We start from the raw sequence: 27,584 nt of genomic DNA, 5'->3' as shown, positions 1-27,584 counted from the left end.
TTCCTAAATTGAAAAAAATTTTTACTGTTTCTTTTTGCTTTTGTAGAAGAAAGAATGTTATTTAAATATAAAGTTATAAAAGTCACCTATGCCCGTGAAACAGTTTTATATAGATCTGTGCTTTATCTTGGAGAAGAGTCAACAATTCTATTCCATATCAATTCCTTCTGTAATGGATACATGTTTTCATATGTGTTACAGTGTTAAACAAGTTGCTATAGATAATTCTTCATGCCTGACACTTTGAAATTTGTAAAACAAATAATATCTATTTTATTGCACACGCAGCAGTTTAAAAATAAGTTCTGGTTCAAAGTAATGTGAGTGATAAAATCCTAGCTATAAGAAAGAAGGTGGGAGTTTAAAATTGTATTCTAATGGCAGCAATTTAAATTGACCAAAACACAAGTTGCATCTTGTTGCAGAATTTTCTGCCTGGCACAGTGCCAATAAAAGTCTCACTATTTAATAGTCCTGAATTTAGGCTGAGTTTCAAGGAGCAAATAAAAGTAAACATAATCAAGTATAAATTTGAAAGTTTTTGATGTTTGTAGTTTTGGATGTTTCTCTATACCTTTCATTTAAAAAATTAAATTGTTTATGTGCTATTAATGTAGCATTTGTGTAAATAGCTTAGGACTTTTTTTTTTTTACTGTCATTGAAAACTCAGAATTTTACTTGACCTCTCAACTGTAAGGTAGGTGTTTAGTGGGAAAATGTTGGACTGGGAATTGTCTACCCTTAATGAACATTTGTCGGAGAAGGCAATGGCACCCCACTCCAGTACTCTCGCCTGGAAAATCCCATGGATGGAGGAGCCTGCTGGGCTGCCGTCAGTGGGGTCACACAGAGTCGGACACGACTGAAGCGACTTAGCAGCAGCAGCAGCGATGAACATTCGTGACTGTGGGCAAATCATGCTTTGTTCTCCTCCTCATCATCTATAAAATGAGGGGACTGGACAAGCTGATTGCCAACAACCCTTCCCAGATATAAAATCCCATTGAAATCTATGATGTGCCTTCTTAGTACTTCTTAACATTTGATTTCTGGAGCTTCCCTAATAGCTCAGATGGTAAAGTACCGGCTACAATGCAGGAGAACTGGATTTGATGCCTGGGTCAGGAAGATCCCCTGGAGAAGGAAATGGCAAGCCACTCCAGTATTCTTGCCTGGAGAATCCCATGGACAGAAGAACCTGGCAGGCAGAGTCGGACACAACTGAGTGACTAACACATGTAACATTTGATTTCTGTAGGATAGAAGCTAAATATTCCTGTTTGTTTGTTTTCTTGTTGTTGCTCTTTGGACATACTTTTTTCCATCACAGCATTAACAACCTGAGACTTAATGCTTAGTAGTATACAAGATGCTTAAAATGAGTTTCAGCCTAAGTATTAAATTACTGAAATGAAATATCCTTCACGATCTTCCACTGATTTGAGACCTGAAATTATTTTTATTTTTCACATGTCTTAACTTTTTTTGGCACAGAAAAATAGACATTTGGAATTTATAATTATTGGAAATAGTTTACTCTTCTGTCTTTAAATGGTACCAGTGCTCATAGGTGACACTGAAAACTTCAGTTATTGGGAATGGACTAATAATAGTAGACCCTTATATCTATACAGTGTTCTAGTGTTTACAGGCATTTCTCAGAGACCTTTTTTTTGGTTGTTGACCATTATGTCAGCCATGAGTAGTAAAAACAAGTAGTAATCAGCCCTTATTTTACCGAAAAAGCAAACAAGACCTTCCAAAAAAGTTGAAACACTTTCCCACTGAGATTTGAAATTAGTAGTGGAAGTGACCCCTAGTTCAACATTTGTTACAATATTAGTAACTATTTGGATTTAATATAATTTTGGTCTAACAAGTGCCAATTTGTTTTGTGTTCATTTTCCAGAATCAAGTTCTTTTCTTTCTCAAAGACATTTTTGATTTCGAGAAGGTGCGCTATTCCAGTATAGAGTCTCTAGCTGAAGACCTCATGCAGTTGCTTATTCGCCGCACTGAACTTTTAATGGCCTGTCTTGGAGCTGATGCCCTGAGGCATACAAGTAGCTGTTTAAGTAGTCATGTTCCTGTTATGCCCAGCGGCCTATTAGAAGCCAAAGTACAATAAGTACCATAAAAATCAGATAGTTTGAGTGTGCTATGAAATATTTTAAGGTAACTATTAATTTTGTAACATATATTACACAGAATTGGTGGATATGGACTCAGGGAGGATTAAAAAAACCTTGTAAAGAATGAGTGATTGTACTGTACTTACACAGAAGTTCTGTCATTGAATCCCTGTGTAGTGTATCCAAAGTGTCTTTTTACAAGCTTTAGGGAATAATTGTTGTGAAATGTTGTATATTTTATAGAAATATTGCTTGAATTGAAACCAGTACGTGGGAATTAATCGATTTGTTGTCTTCAAGCTGTCTGAAATGTCCAGTTTCATTCTCAAAAGCTTTGTTTTTATGCTTCACACCTTGAAGATGTGTACTTTAGCCAAGACTTTTATGGCCCACACATGTAAGAATATATTACTCCTAGTGTCAACGAACTTAACTTTGCCTGAAAATGTATTTTTAATTGTAAAGTTATTCGTTGTTTAATCTAGTTTAGGCAGTAGTGGTGTTTAATATGTACTGCTTACGTCATTGCTTGTGCATTTGCTTAAGTATTTGAATCAAAGAAATTGTAATGGCCGAGTATTGTTATAAAACATTTAAATGAATTGCCACTGAGAAGTTTACAAGTTTATATTAGATTTACTGAAGTTTCCAAAATATATTACTGTTGGTCCCATAAGTTACAATAGAGAGACTGAAGAAATTTCTTTTGTCTTGGTATAGGTAAGAGAATTTCCCTTGAATGAATATTGATTAAAAGTATAACATTTGTTAACTATGACAGCAATTAAAATTTCTCCCATGTATTTTTGAGACTACCTCTCAACATCCCAAGGTATTAATTTTGACTTAGTAAAATCATTTCTTCTTTCTCCTTCTACAAAACTAGCTTTTAGTTATTTCATAGAGAACTTAGCACGCTTGAGAGTTTGTCGTATTATGCCCATATTTTTGAAATATTCATTGACACTTTGAATCTTAGGGAGGTCTTAAAGAAGATTTTTTTCCCCCTGAATATAGAACAAAATATTTTTTAATGTTATGGAAGTATGTTTTCTTGTCCTTTGTGATAAATATATGAACAAATGGGTTGTTTGTATGAATAAGGATCTGGAGTATATTAGATACTTTCACAGTTGTTTTAATTTTGTGTATAAATTATATACCACTTATTTAGAGTGGCTGGCTCAGTATAACAATGGATTAGATTTGTTGATTTTGCTCCTAAAGTGATCTTTATTCATTTTGGGAGTGAGTTATCCAGAAGGATCTAAAATATATTTTTTTAAATGTATTTTTAGATTAAAGTGCCTAGTTTCTGATTAATGAGTAGAAAATGAAAAGTGGGGAAAGAAGCATAATCTTTTAAGGTTTTAAGTTTATGTATGTGCCATATTTATGTAATACTAGTTACAAAATAGATTCAGAATCTTTATGCTATTTGCATGCACTATATTCCATAACATGTAGGTTACAGCATTAAACAATATGAAATATTGCTGTAATATTTTTGAGTATGTAACTCCTTGATTTTTCTTACATGTATTCTTAATTTAATACTTGACTGTTCATAATTCTTATTATTAATGGAGGAACATCTTTAGATATATCAAAGCTAAAAATTCCATTATATAGTATTTTGTATTTTATTTTTTAAAATCTGTATTTTGGTTTCTTGTTGAGGTACCACTGACCTTGAATGATTCACACATATACACATGTCTGCACATACCCATCCCTGTTATTGTGTAAGCAAGATAGTTATTGCTTAGGTTAATTTTCCTGTTTGAAGGACTGAATGTTTTAAGCTGTGGTTTTATAAGCAAAACTATAAGTAAACTTACTTTTTTATTTGAGTAGAATATTGTTTGAAATCTGTTTCAAAGAATTGCACTATTTAATAATGCTGCTAGTACATGAAACAACTCTGGGGAATTTATTTCATCAGATAAAATGAATGGCTTTCCAGAAGTTGTATTTTTCTGTTTTATATTTCACCTTAAAAAAAAAATTGTCCATGTTTAAGAGATTGGTTTATCATTTCAGTGCTTGAGGTTGATTAGTTTCTGTTTAGTTCAGAAGCTACTACTTTAGTAAGATGCTTTCTTTGTGGCCTTTGACACAAGAGACAAGAATGACCAAATAGATTTTTAGGGTAATGGGTATAAAAAAAAAAAACCCTGTCTATTGTAAGGGAATAAACTTGACTTTTCTACAGAAACGTCTCTTAAAAATGTTTCTAACCACTGAAGAGTACTTAAGGTGTATATTCCAATTTCAATTTGCCTTTAAATTGGGTTGAACAGATAAAGAAAGCAATGTTTTAAAAATAAAAAGTAAGTAAACTAGTCTAGAGCCTTTTAGAATGAAACCCTGTTTAACACTTACTCATGGTAGTAGTATCAGAAAATTGCCTTTGCCACCGTGAATCCGACTATCTGCTTCCCTATACAAATTATAAGAGGACCTTGAATTAATCATGAGAAAATGGATTTTTTTTTCCTCCTATTTTCTGGAGGAAAAAAAATAAGTGTTCAGGTGATTTCTATTTGATAATTTTTCTTTCTCCTTTGGTTTCTCTATATCTTTGTTCAACTAAAAGGCTAGTTATTCTTGAAGGATTACAATATGTTTATTAAATATAAAAATGAGATTCTTTTTTAAAAAGAAGGCAAGTTTTTCATACTGTTACAGTCATCGCCAAAGAACTTTTTCCTTCCCATGAGTATTTTTTATTTGCATCTGTTTGATTCTATTAATTTTTTCAATTAACTCACTTAATAAAAAATATTTGCAAACTTTTTCTTGCCTTAAGATGTAATATTTTCCACTTAAATGATTGCCTGGATGATTATCTGCATTACAAAAGAATTCTTTAGCTTATCATTCCTTTAAACCTGTGAGATAGGAATGCCAAAGTAGCATTTAACATATTCTTTGTGACCTTTCATAATCAGAAGTTTTAAATTATGTTCATAACATAATTTGCTTTTATCTTAAAGTGAACACATATTAGGAAATTATTTGGAATATGTCAGTACATTTCAAAGTGATTATAAGAATGACACTAAATTAAAAAAAAATTTTTTTTTTGCTTGGATTAACCAAATTTAGAAATATCTCTGTGTGTGAAACTGAAGAATTTATATAATCTGTGATTAATGGAAATAAGGGCATCCTTTCTTTGTTACTTGTGTTTAAATTGTTGTTTTGCTTAGTTTGAGAACAACTGTGTATTAGCTTCACTTGGCTGATATCCATAAGTGTGTCTATTTCCTAAGTGTAAAGACTGCATTCATTAATTTATGTAAAAGTAAAACACTACGGTAGCAGAAAAAAAATAGCACTGACTCTTTAGCCAAAATAAGCACTGTTACATGGTATTTCTGTATTGCCAAATAAAAACGTGATGGTACATCTTGCTGATGTATTGAGTACTTTATACAATACTTATATATATTTGCAAGGTCACACTTGTCTCATTAAATCCTACGTACCCTATGAAAAGTTTCAGTCTCCATAAGACCACATATATAGGCATGGAGAATATAGAACACTGCAGAAGTACTGAAATCAAGTGTGAAAGTATATGTTTCCTTTACATACTAACTGGGAGAGAAAACAGTTTCATGATGAATAAAGGTAAAGTACTTGTGGGTTTTTTTAATTAATAATTTCAAGGGTTATGGTTAAAATTGCCATCAAACTCAATATGAATCTATCATATTGATGGACATGCATCCTTCCCTATTCAGACATGCCCCTTGCCCACCACTTGGTAGGGGTTCAGATACATTTACTTAAGGAGAGGGATGCTGCCTGGATACCACTGAAGATACCAGATGGAGAGAAGGGTTTATTTGGTTATAAAAACAGTATTTTGATTTGGGAATTTTAATGAAGAAGTTTGTTTTAGAACAAACATGTACAGGATGGGTAAATGTATATAGCTATATTTTTAGACTCAAGTTAGACATAAACTTAAGTATATATTAATAAGCAAATCATATAAATAGGAGTTAAACTTTTTCCTAGCAAGGATATGAGGTTGGAGACGGAATGGAAAACTAGATCTGTGTGTCCATCTCATCTTCTGTTTTCTTTGTTGTCTGCCATCCTTCTGTTATCTCATGCCATCTTCTTTGACGGTGCTATGTGAACTTAATATTTTGCACTTTAAATATATCTCTCCGAATTATTATGTTTGTTTAAAATACTTCTCTACAAGCATCTTGGTGTCTTCATTGCTTGCATGCTCCCAGGTGTTAGTCTCTCAGTCGTGTCTGACTCTTTATGACCCCATGGACTGTAACCTGCCAGGTTCTTCAGTCCATGGGATTCTCCAGGCAAGAATACTGGAGTGGGTTGCCATTGCCTTCTCCAGGAGATCTTCCTGACCCAGAGATGGAACCCAGGTCTCCCTCATTACAGGCTGACTCCTAACTGTCTGAGCTCTCAGCTTGCATAATCAGTCATATCCAACTCTTTTGTGACCATATAGACTGTAGCCAGCCAGGCTCATCTGTTCATGGGATTTCCCAGGGAAGAATACTGGAATGGGTTGCCATTTCCTTCTCCAGGAGATCTTCTGACCCAGAGATTGAACCTACGTCTTCTGGGTCTCTTGCATTGGCAGGCAGATTCTTTACAAACGTGCCACCTGGGAAGTCCAGTTCTTCACACTATTTGTAGAGCTTTGCTGGAAATCATTAAAACCTCACTTGGTTTATACACTGTCTTTCTTACTTTCTTGTGCTGCTGTGACTTCTATTTTATATGTAGTGTTGCTTCCTACACCCTGTATTCTATAATCCTTTACCCTGCATTTCTTCTCCTTTAATCCCTTTCTCTCCTCATGCTACTGACATAGCAAGTCAGTATGATCAAGTCACATTGATCACAATAGCAAGTCACATTGATCAAGCTGCACAGCTCTTTTGTCTGATGAGGTTCTTTTTTTGTTTTTTTTTTCTACCTTTTAACAGTGAAAACCTTTAAGTAACCTCTATCATTGGGGCAGGAAAGGACTGAATTCCCGTACAGGAAAAAAAGGGCAAACCTTCCTTCTATGATGCTTTTTATTCTTTACTTAAAAGCCACAGCAAGGCGACTGGTATATCAAATACCACCTCAATGTTTTGCTTTTAACTGTCTCCTTATGTGTGTCACAGAAGCGTTTCACACAGTGTACTTATTTATAGGAAATTACAGAACTTTTATAATTTGCTATTTGAAATAATATCACAATACTTAAATATAGAGAAGAACTTTGACATTTGAAAACACCTGAGATACATGACTTCTAAAAGTTTGCTAATTCTTTCATTTAATAACGCTGTGAGAGATAGGTCCAGAGACTTTAGAAAGGATTGAATACTTGATGTGATAGCAAATGGGATTTTTTTTAAAGTAGGTTAAAGCAGGTGTACTTGTTATCTATTGCTACCTAAAAAGTTACCTCCGAATTTAGCAGCTCTAAACAATGAACATTATGTCCCATGGTTTCTGAGGGTTGGGAATTTAGGAATGGCTGGTTCCAGTGGTCCTTGCTTAGAGTCTGTCCTGAGCCTGCAGTTATCTGAAGGCTTGACTAGGCCTGGAAGATTTTGCTTCCAAGAATTGCTTATTCACATGGCTGTTAGAGAGCTTTAGGTCCTTGGCTCATGGGCCTCTGAACAGAACTGCCTACATATCTTTAAAACCTAGCAGCTGGCTTTCCCCAGAGTGAGTAATCCAGTAGACATCAAGACAAAAGACACAGTATCTTTTATAACCTAGACTTGAAGGGGACATACCATCATTTGTGCCATCTTCTATTAGTCACACAGACCCACCATGGTATGATGGGGGAGGGGTTTACACAAGGACGGAAAGACTAGCAGGCAGGATCATTTGAGGTTATCTTGGTGGTTGAATATCACACCAGGGAATCATAATAAATTGTAAAGAGATAATTGTAGTTACATTATGTAGAAATACATGTTACATTATTACAATTAATTTTAAATGAATATGTGCACATTCTTGGGCCAATCTTGGGGTAGAGTCAGGGCCTTTATTTGTGTATATGGATCAGCATAGTATTCTGAGATGCCTGTTGCATAAACTATACCTCTAAATCATCATCTGAGATGCACAGTTTCCCTTTCATTTATTTATTTATTTTGGCTGTACTGAGTTTTCGTTGCTGCGTGGACTTTTCTCTAGCTGCAGGGAGTGGGGGCTCCTCTCTAGCTGCAGTGCACGGCTTTCTCACTGTGGTAGCTTCTCTTGCTGCAGGGCACAGGATGGAGGGCACATGGGCTTTGGTGGTTGTGGTTCCGGCTCCGGAATATAGGCTCAGTAGTTGTAGCAAAGGGCTACACGGGCTTAGGTGCTCTTCAGCATGTGGGATCCTCCCAGATCAGGAATTGAACCCGTGTCTCCTGCATTGGCAGGCGGATTCTTTACCACTGAGCCACCAGGGAAGCCCTCTCTTACTTTTAGAGGAGAAAAAATAAACATGAAAAGCAATGAGTGCCAAATCCCCATAGGTTATCATAATTTTCTACAGAGTCTTTTACGTTTGTCTTCCCCACACCTAAAGCATTCAACTTAGCTTTTATAAAAATATAACTATTTTTGCTTTTGTGATTTTTCCTTTTTTGTAATGTTTATGTAATTTCAATAATGTGCAACTAATAGAGTCAAGTCTGAGAACAAATCCAATTGATTCATGATAAATACACAAGAAATGTTTATGTAAGTCAGCAAATCTTGAATTTCTAATAGTTTTCTCAAACTTGGCATGTCTAAAAGGGAGCTCCTATCCACACCTGCCTAAACCCTCCCAGTCTTTCTCGTCCTAATAAATGACAACTCAATTTTTCCAGTTCCTCAGGCCAAAACTTCTTTTCCTCACATTTCATACTCAATCTGTTACCAAAATCCTACCAGTTCCACTTTTCCAAAGTACCAAGAAAAAAATACACCAAGCATTTCTCACAGCCTTCAGAACTACAACCTGGGCCCAGACTCCCATTGCTTGTCATCACGATTATTTGGAAAGTCTCCTAATTGGTCTCCCTGCTTCATTTTAGTGTATTAGCAGCACATCAGCCAGACTGAGGACTTCTCTTGTGGCTTAGCTGGTAAAGAATCCGCTGGCAATAAATGCAGGAGACTCCAGTTCAACTCCTGGGTCGGGAAGATCCTCTGAGAAGGGATAGGCTACCCACTCCAGTATTCTTGGGCTTCCCGGGTGGCTCAGCTGGTAAAGAATTGGCCTGCAATGTGGGAGACCTGGGTTTGATTCCTGGGTTGGGAATATCCCTTGGGGAAGGGAAAGGCTACCCACTCTAGTATTCTGGCCTGGAGAATTCCACGGACAGTATAGTCTGTCCATGGGGTCACAAAGAGTTGGATATGACTGAGTGACTTTCACTTCACTTTAGCCAGACTGACATGTTAAAAATACATCATGTCACTGCTTTGTTCACAATCCACCGATGGTCACACATCTTACTCAGAGTAAAAGCCAAAGTCCTTACAATGTGAAAAAGGTTTCTCACAGTCAGTCTCCTGCCCCATTCCACTTGGTCTTATTTCACCCTTTGCCTACTTAGCTAGAAAGATGATGCTGTGAAATGTTGCACTCAATATGCCAGCAAATTTGGAAAACTCAGCAGTGGCCACAGGACTGGAAAAGGTCAGTTTTCATTCCAATCCCTAATAAAGGCAATGCCAAAGAATGCTCAAACTACCGTACAATTGCACTCATCTCACACACTAGCAAAGTGATGCTTAAAATTCTCTAAGCCAGGCTTCAGCAATACATGAACTGTGAACTTTCGGATGTTCAAGCTGGTTTTAGAAAAGGCAGAGGAACCAGAGATCAAATTGCCAACATCCGCTGGATCATTGAAAAAGCAAGAGAGTTCCAGAAAAACATCTATTTCTGCTTTATTGACTATTCCAAAGCCTGTTGACTGTGTGGATCACAATAAACTGGAAAATTCTGAAAGAGATCAGAACACCAGACCACCTGACCTGCCTCATGAGAAACCTGTATGCAGGTCAGGAAACAACAGTTAGAACTGGACATGGAACAACAGACTGGTTCCAAATAGGAAAAGGAGTACCTCAAGGCTGTATATAGTCACCCTGCTTATTTAACTTATATACATAGTACATCATGAGAACCGCTGGGCTGGATGAAGCACAAGCTAGAATCAAGATTGCCGGGAGAAATATAAATAACCTCAGATATGCAGTTGACACCACCCTTATGGCAGAAAGTGAAGAAGAACTAAAGAGCCTCTTGATGAAAGTGAAAGAGGAGAGTGAAAAAGTTGGCTTAAAGCTCCACATTCAGAAAACTAAGATCATGGCATCCAGTCCCCTCACTTCATGGCAAATAGATGGGGAAAGAGTGGAAACAGGTGGCTGACTTTATTTTTTGGGCCCCAAAATCACTGCAGATGGTGACTGCAGCCATAAAATTAAAAGATGCTTACTCCTTGGAAGGAAAGTTATGACCAACCTAGATAACATATTAAAAAGCAGACATTACTTTGCCAACAAAGGTCTGTCTAGTCAAGGTTATGGTTTTTCCAGTGGTCATGTATGGATGTGAGATTTGGACTATAAAGAAAGCTGAGTGCCAAAGAATTTATGCTTTTGAACTGTGGTGTTGGAGAAGACTCTTGAGAGTCCCTTGGACTGCAAGGAGATCCAACCAGTCCATCCTAAAGGAGCTCAGTTCTGGGTGTTCATTGGAAAGACTGATTTTGAAGCTGAAACTCCAATACTTTGGCCACCTGATGTGAAGAGCTGACTCATTTGAAAAGATCCTGATGCTGGGAAAGATTGAGGGCAGGAGGAGAAGGGGACGACAGAGGATAAGATGGTTGGATAGTATTACTGACTCAATGGACATGGGTTTGGGTGTACTCCAGGAGTTGGTGACGGACAGGGAGGCCTGGCCTGCTGCGGTTCATGAGGTTGCAAAGAGTTGGACATGACTGAGTGACTGAACTGAACTGAGCTACTTAGCTTCGTCCACATGGCCTTCTTGTTCTTTCTAGAATATGTTAGATAGCATCCTTCATGGGGCCTTTACACTTCCTCCTGGACCAATCTTCTCCCAGAGATCTCCAGATATTTACATGGCTCATAGGCTTTTCTCATATGAGGCTTTCTCTAAACTCTTATCCAAAGGGGTAATATCCAGCCATTCTATTGCCAGCATTTCCTACTTTTCTGCTCTGCTTTATCTCTATTGCTTATTACTAAGCTGTTTATCTGTTTATTGTCTGTCCTGTTCCATTAGAATGTATGCCATATGATGGCAGGGCTTTTTGTTTTGTGACTGGTGTATCCTAAGTAGAACTAAATATTTGTTGAGTGAGTGAATGATGAATCGAGGGGAGAAGACACAGCTTTGCATGCTATGGGTAGCTAGCAAAGTTTATGGAATGAAGAGCTTTGTTGTGTCTGGTGAATCTGCTGAGTAGATCTTTTAGGAGAGTTTCTACTCACTTCTTTAAGTCATAAATATAAATGTGTAATTATAAATTGGTAAGTGTAGGGAGGAAGAGTGGAATAAGAATTTGTAATGGGACTGATAACGTGCATGCATGCTGTTGTGTCCAACTCTTTGTGATCCCATGGACTGCAGCCCAGACTCCTCTCCATGGAATTTTCCAGGCAAGAATACTGGAATGGGTTGTCATTTCCTACTTCAGGGGATCTTCCTGACCCAGGGCTCAAACCTGTTTCTCCCACATTGTGGGTGGATTCTTTATTGGTGAGCCACATTGAGAGCCCAGGGACTGATACAGATTGGGGTGAAAGGAAGACTGCTCTGAGAAAGCAACATATAAGCAGAGCAAAAGCATGTGTTGAATTTAGGTAGGTTAAGAGTCTAGGGAAAGAATTTCATACAGGGGGAACAGCTTGTGCAAAGGCCCGGCAACTAGAGTGACCACAGAAAATTCCATGAATTGAAGGTCAGGGTGATGGTATTGAAGGGAGCAAGAGAACAAGTTTAAACAGCTGTTTTTTATCACCGATGTAGAACTTTCCTGTAATTTAAGAATAAATGGCTTATACCTCTTAAAAGAATTGCCATCCTGAGTAAATAGTGTATGGGGACGGGGTGGAGAAAGAAGGTTATTGTTAAGACCAGAAGGCCTTTTCAACATCTCTGAAAATGTAACCTGAGCACCACTGTCTTTCCAGCGCTAGAAGTTGGAGGTGGTTGTCCCTGGTTTGTGTAGATGCTAGTTCAATTTTGTTTATTCATTCATTCACTAAGTTGATATTCATCTTATGCATGCAGTGAAGACTTGAAGATCTCCCCCACCAGGAAAATGTCCCCATTAAATGAGTATTTCAGGGTTTAATATGGACTGTCTGATGGCTTTAACTGACAGGCTGGTGGTCCAAATTGAAAATATTCAATTTAGTTCTAATATTCAGTTAGCTGGTGCTAATATTTGCAAGACGCCTTAATATGGATTTAGAAAGACCAGAGATGATTTGTCCTCAGTTAAGGAAAACTGGAATATTATAAAAATCTTATTTCTTTTTATGCCTCCTCCTCCCCGTCCACCCCTCTTTCGCATCCTCTCTTTCGCCCACTTATTCTCTATCAACCATTCTGTTGAGAGTGAAAGACCAGAACTAAGAGAAGGAGAGCAACAGACAGATGAAGTGGTCCCCGGTCTGCTGCGCTCTGCTCTCAACAATAAAAGGAAAGCCGGCCGAGGGGCGACGCTTTGGATGAAGATGAGGTGGTGGTTTGGCTACTGAGACCCCAGAACCGATAGCTCAGCTGAGAAGCAGGCCCTAGCGCAAACCGTTAGTGGCTAGAGGGAAGGCAGCTGCAGCCTGTTTCCGAATCCCACTCCAGTAGCTCCCGTTCCTCACTGGGGAGGCAGCCTCCTTTCCCCGGAGCCCGCCGGGACGCGGAGGCGGACCCGAGGGGAGGGGGTCAGCTCGGGGATCCAGAGTCGGGCGACCGGCAGGTCCGGCGGAAAGTTGGCAGCCACCGCCCCCCTCGCCCGCCTTCTTTCTCGACTCTCCACCCCTCTCCGGGCGATACGGCGGAGGCGGGGGTTGGGGGAACTGGCCTCGTGTTTTGGAACAGCTGCAGCCGGCGCTGGGCCCGCCTGGAATGCGGGAACAGGCTGCGCACCAGGACTTTTATGGAAACTTGCTGTTGGAGCGGGCGGTGGCGGCGGCGGCCAGAGAGATCGCAGCGGCTGGAGCGGCGGCTGGAGCACCAGGACCCCTGCCTACACCCCGGCGCCCGACGCGCACAGCCTCCCCGCGCGCACCCAGGACCTTCGCGTGTCGCCTTCTTGAGGAGGGTGAGAGGAGTCGGGGGAACGTGGGACTGGGGCGGCCGAGATCGAGCTGTCGGCTCCCCTTGGGCGACTGGCGGGGGCTGCGGGGACGCGCGCCGCGGCTCCTGGCCGGGGTCCATCCAGCTGTGTGGACGTGCTGGTCCCCGGCGCGAGCGAACCGGCCCTCGGAGCCGCATCCCCCGGCTCCCCGCGGCGCGCGGCGGGCCGGGGCGGCCTGACTGGCTCTATGCGGTCACCGGCCTTGGGCAGATTCTGGCCGCGACATCTCTGCCCAGCTCCGCAGCTTCAGCTCAGCTTGCGCCCTATGTGTGCAGTTTCGGGAGCTTTCTGGGTCCCGCAGGCAGTGATCCTCCGGGAGTGATCCTCTGTGACTGGAGCGGGCTCCCGACCCCTTGCTCGGTCCCAGTGGGCCCGGCAGGTAAAGTGCCGCGTCCTCCCCCACCACGTGCCCCCAGCGCTGTCTCCTAGTCCGCCGGCACTGCCTGCTGTCTTTAAGAGAAATCATTCCCCATCTGTCCCAGTGGGAGGCTGGGCAGTGAGGTGTGATTTAACTACTCGTCGTCTGCCCCTTCCCTCCAAACTAGTTTTTCGCGGTTCTGTCCGAGGTCGGATGTTGGGAGTTGTGCAGCTAGAGCTGAACTTGGAATGAGTGATGGTATCACCCCTCGAGATTTCCTTTGACTATAAGCTCTTTAAAAACGCCAAGCCATTCCAGCAGTGTTTGTAAACTGTGAAACGCTCTACAAATGCTAAAATAAAAAAATTATTAATGGCTTTTGTAAAGAAAATAGCCAAGCTCAGAGGTTCGTTGATGGCTTCAAGGTCTTCATTTCATATTTATTTAAGGTCCAGAATGTGAACAAAGAGTTGGAAAGCGGGGTGGGGGGAAGGAGGGAGAGAGAGAGGACAGAAGGAGAACAAGATAAAAATAGCATAAGGATATGTCCTAACAAAATGTCTGTCCTTGGGTAGGAGGCAGGTAGAGAAAAGAAATAAGCCATAATAAGAAAGAAATAAAAAAAAAAAAAGAAAGAAAGAAATCAGTTCCATGAGCGAAGCAACTGGAGCATCATCATTCACCAGCTAAATTTTGTTAATGAATTCATGTGTGGGCCCACGGGTCTTCGAGTCACAGCATAACTATGTGTTGGGTAGCATGATTAAATCAACTTAAGTATTTATGCCGTCTTAGTCACCCGTCGTTGAATGAATTGCCTTACTTTCCCCCTGATAATCCTTTTACAGATTAAATTTCTGCTGTCAGAAAACACAGAATACACGTAAGTCTCTGAAATTCTTTTCAGTTTTGAAGTCCAGTAGGGTGGGAAAGTGAATAATTAATTAAATTGAGGGACAAGGGTTTGTTTTTTTTTTTTTTTTGAGGAGGTATATTTAGTAATAAGGCTTCCCAAGGGGCTCAGTGGTAAAGAGCCCACCTGCCAAGGCTGGAGAGGCAGAAGACCCAGGTTCGATCCCTGGGTGGGGAAGATCTCCTGGAGGAGGGCATGGCAACCCACTCCAGTATTCCTCCCTGAAGAATCCCATGAAGTGAGGGGCCTGGGAGGGCTACATGGAGTCCCAAAGAGTCTGACAGGACTGAGCACACGCACATACTTAGTATAAATGAACTTACATTATTTAATGTAGCTAATTAAGATTCTCCCAGCTATTAGCCCCCTATTTTTTTAAAATATTTTGTATTTTAACTGGAATATTTTAAAGAAAAATGTGGGCAACTCTGTAGTTTATCTGCAGTGATTCCCTTAAAGAGCCCAAAGAAAAAACCACAAGATTCTTTAAAATCCAGTTTACCTTAATACAGTATTGATGTAATTCCATTTTCATGAAAGAGTCACACTTTTAAATCCATTTAAAACTGAAATGTAGAGAATAGCAATTTTTCCTGCTCACCTGAAAATGGAATCTGTGCTATTTTTGAAAATTTGATATGTAAGACTGATCATTGTCAAAATGTATGTCATCTTGAGATGACTATATTTAGCATCAACAAAGGAATGCATTATCTAGGTTTTTGAACAGTATGTTTCCCCTGAAATTACATTTGAGGTATTTAGGTTAGGGTTTCACTTGTGAACAGAATAAAAACTGGGTATGTATATTTGGGTGAGATTAATTGGCAATTTAAGAGCTTCCCTGGTGGCTCAGAGGTAAAGAATCTGCCTGTAGCACAGGAGACGCTAGAGATGTGGATTTGATCCCTGTATGGAGAAGATCCCCTGGAGTAGGAAATGGCAACCCACTCCAGTGTTCTTGCCTGGAAAATTTCATGGACAGAGGAGCCTGGTGGGCTACAGTCCATGGGGTCGCAGAGAGTCGGACATGACTGAGCACATGCACACACAATTGGGAATTTAGATTGCTTAGAACCCAAGTGGCCTGAAATGAGATAACTATTACTTTTAAGGGGGAAAACCCCCTACTGTTATCTTTGAAACTCATTAAGGGAAATAAGGGCCTTCTCCTTGGCTCAGCTGGTAAACAATCACCTGCAATGAGAAAGACCTGGGTTTGATCCCTGGGTCCGGAAGATCCCCTGGAGAAGGGATGGGCTACCCACTCCAGTATTCTGGCCTGGATAATTCCATGGACTGTATAGTGCATGGAGTTGCAAAGAGTCGAACTCAACTGAGCAACTTTCACTTTCACACTGGTGGCTCAACAGTAAAGAATCCCCCTGCAGTGCAGGAGACACACGAGATGTAGGTTCGATCCATAGGTGGGGAAGATCCCCTAGAGAAGGAAATGTCAACCCACTCCAGTATTCTTACCTGGAAAATTTCATGGACAGAGGAGCCTGGCAGGCTATAGTCCATGGGGTCACAAAGAGTCAGACACAACTGAGCACACACACACATACACACATGCGAAAGCAAATAAAAATATTGTTTAAATAAAAATACATGCCTAAAAGAAAGAAAACAATGTGTTATAGTAAATGTAGAAAAGTATGTAACAGATGGGTAGATGTCTGGATATTTTTATAGAAAAGAGGACTCTGCATTTTATGTTATGCTGGCCAGACACACAAAACATCTTAGTAGTTGACTTTATAATTAAGAGGGAAAATGACCTATACCATTCTTAGTAATTTCACATGTTTCTATTCTTATTTAAACTATCTGTGGTCTACATCACCTGTATGGTTTCTTTCATGTTCTCTTCCTTCTGGTTTTATCATTTATCAAGATTACATATTTATATACACTTGGAGTTGTTATATTTTCTTCATCTATTTAAATACATGGTTTGACTTGACTGTGATAGTATGGGTCTTCCCGGATGGCTTAGCAGGTAAAGAATCCACCTGCAATGCAGGAGATACAGGAGACGCAGGTTCAATCCCCAGGGTTGGGAAGATTCCCTGGAGGAGGAAATGGCAATCCACTCTAGTATTCTTGCCTGAAAAATCCCATTCATGGAGGAATCTGCAGGACTACAGTCCGAAGTGTCACAAAGAGTCAGATATGACTCAGCACATCCTTCACATTGCATGGTAATATACTTTCTATATGGTAGGATGGGTGAATTTTTACCCAGAAATCCAGTTATTTAACTTTCAGTCAAATTTGTTTTTTTATTAGAAAATTAATACAACTATGTTATACTTATGGTTAAAAATTGTGGGAAACCAAAAAGGGGGCTGTCATCATCTGACACATAAGCTGTTAGTGCTTTGATATAGTTCCCTCTTGTCTTCACAAATAGGAGTTTTTTCCCTCACAATGCTATATCTCAGTGGAAAGCATTGATGCAGTGTCTGCCATCTACTAAGTGTTCAATAGTTGGTTCTTTTTCTCCCCCTCCTTGGTTTATTTTTTTTTTTGGTCATCTCTTCCTTTTTGTTCTCTGACTTGAAGACAGTATGGTGTCCCTAGGCCAAGTTTTGAGGTTGGTGAAAAAAAATTTTTTGTCTTGATACAGGCAGTTTGATTTTAGATTATATGGGCTTCTGTTAGAAGTGTAAACCAACAGAGTTATCACCATACAGCCCCTTACACAAACCCTGGGATTAACTGTCCTGATTCCTAGTCTGATGTTGTTACACCCTGCAAGGCAGTGGGGGAGGCGGGCAATGTCTCTACAAGACATTGGTTGGCAAGAGCCTCCCCGCCCAATCCTGGCCCCTGGGTCTGGTTTTGAAGGGATGACCCTATCAGCACACTTAACAAGATGAATCAAAATGCTGCTACTTTGGAAATTCAGGCATGTGATTAAGAGAAGGGACATTTAGGCTTTAATGACTTAAGTCGCTACTTGAGAAACCGTAACTTCTTGATGCCTGGACCCATTTGAGGTTGGTGAAATTTGACTTCTTTCTTTCTGGACCTCTTTCCTGCCATTTCCTTCCTTTTCACTCTGCCTCCCTCTTTCTAGCCAAAACAACCCCCACTCCTGTCTCTTTGTATTTTCTCAATGCTGCTTGTTTATTTAGATCAGGGTCTACAAATTGGGAGCCAAAAAGTGACTTTTAGCCACAGGTATGTTTAAAAATTGTACATTTTATATTTAAATACGGATTTTCAGCCTCTCTTGAAAAGTTGAAAGGTCTTGGCAAAACTGGGTCCACATTTCTGCATAGCAGGGATACTCTGAAACTAAGTAGTGACTCCCTCCTGAGACAGGGCACACAAAATACTCTCCTCTTAACATAGTCTCCACCATCCCATATTGTTTGATAACGAGTCATCACTGATATACATTACTTGTCAATCATATTGCATAACATTAACTTACATTACCTGACCATAGACAGTTGAATATGCAGGGCCCTGATCTAAGTATTAGGGCAAGTCTGAAGCCATGATATGATGGAAAGTCTGCTGGACTTGGCATTAGGAAGCTGGACTTTAAATGCTATAGATATATTTTGATTAGCATCCTTCTCTTTAATGTAATCATGGAGCTGGGAAGGAGAGGTTAGCTGTCATTGACACTAATTGCTGGTGTCAGCTGAGCTGAAAGGAACCATGTATTGAAAACTAAAACAAAATATTTTAACTGATGGGATTTTAGAAAGTATAGGGGAGATACTTCTGGGAAAGAAATCTTTCCTAGGAACTCTTAAATAATCCTACTTCTTCCCCATCTTAGAAGTCTTTAGGAGAGTTTTAGCAACCCTTACACATTGGTCATAAAGTGAAGTTTACCACTATTCTTCTACTTCTGTGCCCTTCCCACTTGTTTGCAGTCAGAGGCCTGGGTCTTTCCATTCCCAGTGGTGCCCCTCATTGAAAGGCCATCTTCCACTTGAAGAGGGTTGAGGAATTCCAGTCTGTTCCAGAAATTACCACATCCGTTTGTTTGGGAATCCCACATCTGGTTTTTCATGATATCTAGCTTAATGTAAACTGACTCCATTTCATTTTACTTTCTACAGTTTTGTTTGTTCATTCATTCATTCATGCATGCACCCTCATCATCAGCTTTCCTTTTAGAGATATCATACACAAGTTTTCTTTGGGCTCATTTTGGATCAGACAGTTTTCTGGTATCTCTTAGTTATTCATCCACTAGCTCAAATGTGAACTGACTTTGTGCTGTGTCCTAGTTGCTATGTGAGACACTAAAGATGAAAAATGGAGTAGAGCACAGTTTTTCCCTTCAGGGACTCGGAGTGTGGTGAACGCTCTTTGAAAAATATTCCACACAGTCATACGAGTGCAAAGTATTATATATTAATATGGAAGAATGATGAGGCAGGCTGAAAAGATTGTTGGTATGACTGCAACCAGAGATTATCATACAAAGTGAAGTAAGTCAGAAAGAGAAAGACAAATGTCATATGATATCACTTATATGTGGAATCTAAAATATGGCACAAATGAACCTATCTACAAACGGAAACGGATTCACAGACATGGAAACAGGCTTGTGGTTGCCAAGGGAGAGGCGGGTGGGGAGGGAAGGACTGGGGGTTTGCAGCTGGTAGATGCAGACCGTTACATTTAGAATGGACACACAGCAAGGTCCTAATGGATAGCACAGGGAACTGTACTGAATATCCTGTGACAAATCATAATGGGAAAGAGTATTTTAAAATGTGGAAATGTGCATAACTGAGCCACTATGCTATACAGCAGAGATTGGCACAGCATTGTAAATCAACTGTACTTCAATTAAAAAAAAATAAAATAAATTAAAAACTGAAAAAAACAGCCAAAGCAAAAAAAAAAAAAGATTGTTACCAGTGAGGAATTATATATTGGTAAGAGGAAAAAACTCACTATTTTAAGTAGGTAAAATAGGATCTAGTTTCATATTTTTTAACTGTAATGAGGTTTATAATGTTTAATGATATAATTCTAAAAGTAGAAGGTTACAACCTTCATTAAATGTAATAAGGTTACATAATTTTATATTTCTTGTACAAGTAGAAAATGATAAAAATTTAGGCTCACATTTTATGAAGCTGAAAACAATGTTGTTTGTTTTATAAAGAGGTGGGTTTTAACATTTGCTTCTAGTATATAGGTAAGTGTTCTGTCTATAACCTTCTTAAAAGTTGAGACCAAAAAAAAAATTTGAGACAAAGAATTTACTTGAATTTAATGAAATGCAGATTTAAAGCTGTCACTTTCTTGTCAAGTCTGTTCTCTTGAGAAAGGAGATAATACTTTAACACGATGAAACAGTTATTGTAAATGATAGAGAGCTGTGATTTAAAATTCTTTTCTTTAAGTCTTGCATTATTTGCTATCTTGAAATATTTTAATTGTACATATAAAAATCAAATAAAGTAACTAAATTTAGAACACTTAGAGGTCAAACAGAGGTCCAGTGAAGTTTTAGAATGGGAACATCAGCATGCATATTTTAACATGATCTGTTATACTTAATATTATATTCTACTTTGAGACTTTTATATTATTTCAGAGTTTGAGTTTATACCTTAATATTTAACCTGTAAATTACTTTATAACAGCCCCAAAGTATATTTTTGAAACACATTTTATTAGGCTATTAAGTCATTTTCAAAAACTTCCTGAAGCCTACCTCATTAATTGCTATGCCAGTTGATAGCAACATTAGTGTATTTGCTTATGTATACATATATACAGGCTTTCCCGGTGCTCAGAGGTAAAGAATCTGCTTGCAATGCAGGCTACAGTCCATAGGGTCACAAAGAGTCAGACAGGACTGAGCAACTTAGCACATACGTATATACAATTCATGTATATATATTTCAAGTACTTTTAGATAAAAATGTAGAATGGTAGAGTGAGATAAGTAGTTGACTAGAAGTCAAGAAACTTGGAGTCTAGTTCCTTGTTCTGCTGCTGAACACTTTGCAACCTTGAATTAGTCACTGAATCATTTTGAGCCTCCTGGTTTTTCATATGGTAAATGAATGGCTTTGACTAGTTGGTCTTTAAGGTCTTTAGTGAATAAGCTCTAAAAATTCATAATTCTTAGTACATGTATAACAAGACCCCTAATATAATTCTGACAGGTAGTAAAACCTGTTCAAAGCTGAACTCATTTTTTACCCCTTAAACATGCTTTTAATGGTAACCCTGTTCATTCGTTCACTCAAAATTCAAACCTTGAACTAATTCCTTCCTTCCTCTCCTCACCTCTACTCTCCAAATCTAATTGGTCAAAAATTTTGCAATAATGCTCCTAAGAGAGCCCCCTTCCCTGGAGGAAAGGACTTTGACTTTTTGTTCACTTTCATTTCTTCATAGCCTAGGATCATCTCTGGCATATAGTTGGAGCTTAATAAATACTTCTTAAATAAATGAATAAATGGGTTACCTCATCTTGTCAATCCTATTTGTAAAATATCTTTTTCTGATTTCATTCCTAGTGCTACCATCTTAATTCAGGCCCTTATCTTTTCTTGCCAAGATCATTGCACTTGTCTTTCTCCCTGTAGTCTTCCCCCATTTTACTCCAATTTTCTGCACTGTTATCAGTCTCTCTTTTTCTTTTCTAGAATACATGTATCATTAAGTCACATGTTTGCTTTAAAAATCCTTTGCTGGATCCCACTGACTGTAGGATCAAGCCTAAACGTTTTCTTAGTCTGGCATTTGGAAATCTTTCCATTCTGTGTCCAGTCTGTCTTTCTCGTTTTACCATACGTTCTCTGGACAGCTCATGGCTCCCCACATTTTCAGTGGGCTGTCAAGCATGGGTGTTTTTGTTCATGTTGCTCCTTTTGCCTAGATGCCCTTTCTCTCCTTTCTACTTTGTGAAATCTCATCCTTCAGTGTCTACGTCAGATGTCACCATTTATCTCTGTGTAATCTGCCTTAAACCCAACCTCCTCCCCACCATGATCTTTTCCATGACTTTTCCATATTTCTATAGCTCTGTACATATCCTGCTATTATATACACTTACTACTTTGTATTATAATTAGTTGTGGTCCCATCGATTTTTCCTAACAAAGCTAATTGACTTCAAAGGCTGTCACATATATTTTGTATACCATCACCAAGGCATAATTCCTGGTACCTAGTAGGTTTTCCTCACAAAAATACTATGTTGTAAATACAGGTCTAATCTGTCAAGTTTGAAAAAATGCATTTTTGATAAATCATAGACAGGCTATAGTAAGACTGCAATATTCCCTCAGAATCCCTATGATGGATACTTAGTTGTCTTCATTTAACATCAGCACTTAATATGCTGGATTGGCATTCTTAAATCCCTTCTGTGTGCTGTTCTTGGTCACTCAGTCGTGTCTAACTCTTTGTAACCCCATGGACTGTAGCCTGCCAGGCTCCTCTTGTCCATGGAATTTTTCAGGCAAGAATACCACAGTGGGTTGCCATTTTCCTTTTCCAGGGGAGCTTCCCAACCCAGGGATCAAACCCAGTATTGAACCTGAGTCTCTTTTTGTCTCCTACATTGGCAGGCAGATTCTTAACCACTAGTGCCACCTGGAATTAAATCCCTTTATTATTCATTGTCCCTTTATTGTGACCAAACTTGTTGATGAATCACATGTTCAATCTTATCCTTAGGTTGTTGTTTTCTCTTATTTTTGATAACAATTCATCTGGCTTGCCTGAGATCTTAGACATTTAGAAAAGTACAGTGGGGCTGCTTTAAGGTGGCTAAAACCTTACCTCTGCCTGCTCAGACAAGAAAAGTCAATACTAGATTAAGAAAAGTCTGTGAGAGTCCAGATATAAAATCCCTTGGTATTTATGTTACTGAGTGTAAGAATTAAGTTGTTAAACTAATCCTCATTTAGTGTTCTAGAATACAGACAGGGAGTGCCCAGTCAAACTACTTTCTTTTTTGAATTAAAACTGGTGTGATTTGATAGAAATTTTTCCTATAATTCAGCAAATCTCAGAATATGGTTTTAGAATCCTTGGGAGTCCCCGAGACCCTTCAAGGACCCATAGGCCTTTCTTTTATAACTACGTATCTATATGAGGCCATACTTTCTTTATATACTTCAGTCAAAACAATGTATCACAATAGTTTCAATACAGAAGTAGATATGAGAATATAGCTATCTTTTTTAAAGCCAGATATTAAAGAGATGTGCAAACATGTAAAACAATGTCATTCTCCTAAGTATTTTTATTTTGGAAAACACATTTTTTTTCATGAAATGTGTGTATGTTGATGTATAATAGGTTTATTATTTCTCATGACAAGTATATATTTGAAAATTCTCTTTTAATTATTAATACATTGATATCTGTAGATATAATCTATATAAACAAAGGCTTTCTGAGCTCCTCAATAACAGGCCCATACATTGGGCCCTTTTATATTTTCTTGGTTATTGTCTGTCATCCCATGTGGTCTATGAGCTCCCTGAAAAGAAATATTTTATTCTACATTCATCTTTGTACATGTAGTTCCTTATATGGTCTAGTACATTGTAGAAAGATGTTTAATAGATGTTTTGGAATTAATTAATTAAGTACATATTTATTCATTTTAGCTAATTTTTCATTTCCCAACTATTTCTGACTTTATCATACTTATCACGTCTAACTTTATGAAATAACATGCAAAGCACCTAGTATATGGCACATAAGAGGGATTCTGTTGTTAGTTTCTACTCTTCTCCTTTAAATAATGTAGAGAAACCAGGTCTTTCCTCTAATTTATTATAACTTTTAAAAAATTCTTACATTTTGTTGATATATGTAACTTCATTTTATTAATGACTTCCTCAAATGAGAATTCACCAGTTTTCTTTGAGTGGTTACTTTAAAGTCTTCCTAAGAAAGAATCAAAGGTAAGAATGATAGGGTTTGATTCTGGGCATAATTCTGGGGTGTTAGGAGGATGTACTGCATAGTGCCTAGAATGTGACGAGTGCAGCTGGAGTAGGGTTTAGAGCATCTATAAAGTATTGTGCATTATGCTGAAATAGATATTGGACAAAGTAAATGAAATAGATTGTATTGTTGAAGACAATGGAAGAAGCGAATACTTGTTGAAGCTTAGTGGTGGGTATGTGAGGTTTGATTATGTTAGTTACTTTCACTATATTCCTGAAATAATAAAAAGTTAAATAAAGAAGATAGATTAGACTAATATATCTGATATGTTTAATATAAAAATTTTAATTAATGCCAGAAGCATCTAGAAACCAGAAAATCTAGATATATCTAGAAAAATCTAAGCACATTTTGAGATGTCAGAGACTGAAGGCAAAAAAATCCATTCTTAGCGTGAAATGCAGAAAGCCACCATTGTTAGTTTGGGAAAATACTTCACCGGTAAGGAAGTGGCTTAAGAATTTTCTTGGAGGGAATTCACTGCAGTCCAGAGGGTAGGACTCTGAGCTTCCACTGCACTAGGCAGGGTTCCATTCCTGGTGGGGAACTAAGATACTATATGCACTACAAGGAGAAAGAAAACCTCTCAGAGGTAGAAACAGTCATTGAATATATTTGTCAAGGTGGGAGGTTGAAGGGATGGGAGAAGACAAGTTAAATCAGAGAGGCTAAGGGAACCTGCAAAAGGGTCTAATAAGCCCTGGTAAGAATTTTAGTTCTGGTCTTATGCAGTTAACATCCTCAGAGCTGGAGTCAAAGACTGGAGTTAAAGAGCTCAGAGTGGCAGAGAAGGTAGTAGGCAAGTTGATGAAGGTAGAAAGAATGGCAAGCTGTTACATTATTAGAAATCAAAATAATTGGGGCTGGAAGTTACTCTGAATTTTTTTTTTGACTGCACAGCATATGGGATCCTAGTTCCCCCACTAGGGATCAAACTGGAGCCCTGAGCCACCTGCATTGGCAGCACAGAGTCTTAACCACTAGGCCGTCAAGGATGTCCCACTCTGGAGCTTTTGAAACTTTATTTTACAATATGTAACATGTACTTAAATTCATTATTCTGATTATATGTGCCAGTTAAGAACTTTGAAGAAACTGTGTTTAATCAGTGTTCCTGTAGCAACCGAGGTAGCTTTGTGTCCTTATCACATTGGATTCTGGTACCAACTGAAAAGTTTTAATGATTCAAAAAGGTTTATCAGCATTCTGAAGGAGAGAAAACTATTAAAGTGAATGCTTTGAATTTTATAGCAGTTCTCATGTTGTAAGTTTATTAATCATAATGATAATGATCCATATGACTAATAAATATATATGAATATTTCTAGTAAGGATTATTATGTGAAGTTGAAGGAGTGCCTGGGACCTCTGTGCTATAAAGCAACAAATATAGCAGCAAATTCCACATAAGCTTATAGACAAGTAGGTAGAACTCATCTGTATGTTAACTAATAATATATGTAGAAAGCATGAAAATGGGAGATGATAAAACGATGAAAGATTGAATGGATATTTGGAATTTGAGAATATGTTTCCAAAAGATTAATTTGAAAATCTTTTGTAAATATTCAATGGCAGATTTTAAAATGTAGTATAGACAGTTTATTAAGGGAATTAAAAACTGAGTCCCAAAGAATGGGATCTTTTAGAGCTCTTAGTTTTGATGGTTACTACATGGATATTGAAAGCCTTTTCATAATGGCTTTGGGGATTTATTTTAAGTTATAGTTTATTAATTAGCAGGCATGGAGCTAGGCACTAGGAAGGAATCAATCCTCTGTATTGTAGAAAAAGAACATAAAGTTTATCAAACATACAGATGAAGGTCCAGGTGGAAGTAAGAGAAGAGCAAAATGTGGACTGAGAATGGAAGTCCCTGACCTTAGGCGTCTAATGGGAAGGTTGGGGTGTGGTGTCTGCTGTCTTCAATTCTGTATCAGGTATGGTTGATGTTAGAATCTTACCTGAGTCTACAGATAGCATAGTGGGCTGGACCATTAAAAATCCTGTTCCAAGGCTTTTGTTCAGAGTTTTGGCCAGGATGCTATTAATAATATGAGAATAGGGAGAGTGTCTGTCTATTCAGTGCTGCATTTCTCAACACCTGGCAGAGTGCCTGGCACATAAGAGATGCTTAATAAATATTTGTGTAATGAATGGTGTGTTCTATTTATATTGTAGTCCCACATAATGTTAACCATAATGAGAGTCACACATTATATGCCAGCATATAAAGTGCTTCCTCTGGAAGTTGGCAGGATTTACTTATTAAGTAAACAATTATTATATAAGTCTTCTATATATCAGCACATGCTAAATACTGTGGATACAATGGTATATAAAATACAGTCTGTACTCTCAAAGACCTCACTTTCTGGTAGAGGAGGTGGTCAAGAAAGTGGTTTATTACCATATATTGTGATTATTGTGTTTGTTCAATTGCTAAGTCATGTCCAACTCTTATGATCCCATGGACTGCAGCCCACCATGCTTCCCTGTCCTTCACCATCTCCCAGAATTTGCTCAAACTCAAACCATTGATTCAGTGATGCCACCCAACCATCTCATCCTCTATCACTGCCCAGAATGTTCAAGTCATGTCTGACTTTGCAACTCCATGAACTGTAGCCTCCTCTATCCTCTGTCCATGGGGTTGTCCCAGCAAGAATACTGGAGTGGGATGCCATTTCCTCTTCCAGGGAATCTTCTTGACCCAGGGATTGAACCCGCATCTCTTATGTCTCCAGCACTGGCAGGCAGGTTCTTTACTACTAGCGCCACCTGGGCAGCCCTTATCTTGTGGTGAATGCCAGAATCAGGGTTAGCATGGGGTGCTGTCGTAACACACACCAGAGAAAGCACCTAACCCAGTCTCATGAGTCAAGGAAGGCTTCCTGGAGAAAGCGACAGTTTCAGAACTAAGGGATTAGTAGGAGTTAGCTAAGAGGATGAGTAGAATATCAAGCTGAGGGAGCTAGCTGTGTAAAGGCGCAGGTGGGCCAGTATTTCAGGACATGTGATAGAGTGGGAGGGAAGTATGGAGAAAGATGAAACCAGAGAGGTAAACTAGCCACGTGTATTAACTCATTGAAATAAAAGTGTAGAGTGAGAAGAAAAGGGCAAAGACTGAGACTTGGGGGCAAACAACACTGAAGAAGTGTAGAGAGGCAAAGAAACCCTCAAAAGAGAAGGAATGGTTAGAGACATGAAGGAACAGAGAGAGAAATGGTATCATGAGCCAAGTGAGAAGGATTTCAGAATAAAGAAGTGACAGAGTGTCAGATGCAGCAGTCAAGTTCAGAGGGTAGAAACTGTCCGTTTTATTTGCTAGTGGTAAAGAGCCCGCATGCCAATGTAAGAGACGTAAGAGATGAGGTTGGATCCCTGGGTTGGAATCCCCTGGAGGAGAGCAAGGCAACAGACTCCAGTGTTCTTGCCTGGAATCCACATGGACAGAGGAGCCTGGCGGGCTGCAGTCCACAGTGTTGCAAAGAGTCAGACATGACTGAAGCAACTTAGCATGCACGGATAATGAGAAAGGGGCTCCCCTGAGAGCTCAGGTGGTAAAGAACCCACCTGCAATGCAGGAGACCCAGGTTCAATTCTGGGGTTGGGAAGAGCGCTGGAGAGGGGACAGGCTACCCACTCCAGTATTCTTGGGTTTCCCTTGTGGCTCAGCTGGTAAAGAATCTGCCCGCAATGCAGGAGACCTGGGTTTGGTCCCTGGATTGGGAAGATCCCCTGGAGAAGGGAAAGGCTCCCTACTCCAGTATTCTGGCCTGGAGAAGTCCATGGACTGTATAGTCCATGGGGTCAAAAAGAG

At 39.0% G+C, this 27,584-nt stretch overlaps 2 protein-coding genes across 11 annotated transcripts in view; both read left to right on the top strand.

The window, feature by feature from the left end:
- MIGA1 (mitoguardin 1) overlaps positions 1-5,545 on the top strand; it is a 76,177-nt gene extending 70,632 nt beyond the window's left edge. For all 4 annotated transcript variants that reach the window (XM_020892003.2, XM_020892002.2, XM_070467886.1 and 1 more), the window contains exon 16: positions 1,911-5,545. In XM_020892003.2, the coding sequence (XP_020747662.1) occupies positions 1,911-2,129 (219 nt within the window). In that variant the 3' untranslated portion in view covers positions 2,130-5,545. The remainder of the gene's footprint in view (positions 1-1,910) is intronic.
- Positions 5,546-13,133: 7,588 nt separating this feature from the next.
- NEXN (nexilin F-actin binding protein) overlaps positions 13,134-27,584 on the top strand; it is a 53,702-nt gene continuing 39,251 nt past the window's right edge. The window contains exons 1-2 of one of the 7 annotated variants that reach the window (XM_070467876.1): positions 13,134-13,484; positions 14,727-14,761. In XM_070467876.1, coding sequence (XP_070323977.1) covers positions 13,320-13,484; positions 14,727-14,761 — 200 coding nt within the window. In that variant the 5' untranslated portion in view covers positions 13,134-13,319. The remainder of the gene's footprint in view (positions 13,485-14,726; positions 14,762-27,584) is intronic. The other 6 variants (XM_070467872.1, XM_070467871.1, XM_020891960.2 and 3 more) reach the window with 6 other exon arrangements.

The sequence above is a fragment of the Odocoileus virginianus genome, chromosome 5 (genome assembly GCF_023699985.2).
Source record: "Odocoileus virginianus isolate 20LAN1187 ecotype Illinois chromosome 5, Ovbor_1.2, whole genome shotgun sequence".
NCBI lineage: Eukaryota > Metazoa > Chordata > Mammalia > Artiodactyla > Cervidae > Odocoileus > Odocoileus virginianus.
The sequence above is the reverse complement of the archived record's forward strand: the minus strand, read 5'-3'. Positions and strand labels throughout refer to the sequence as shown.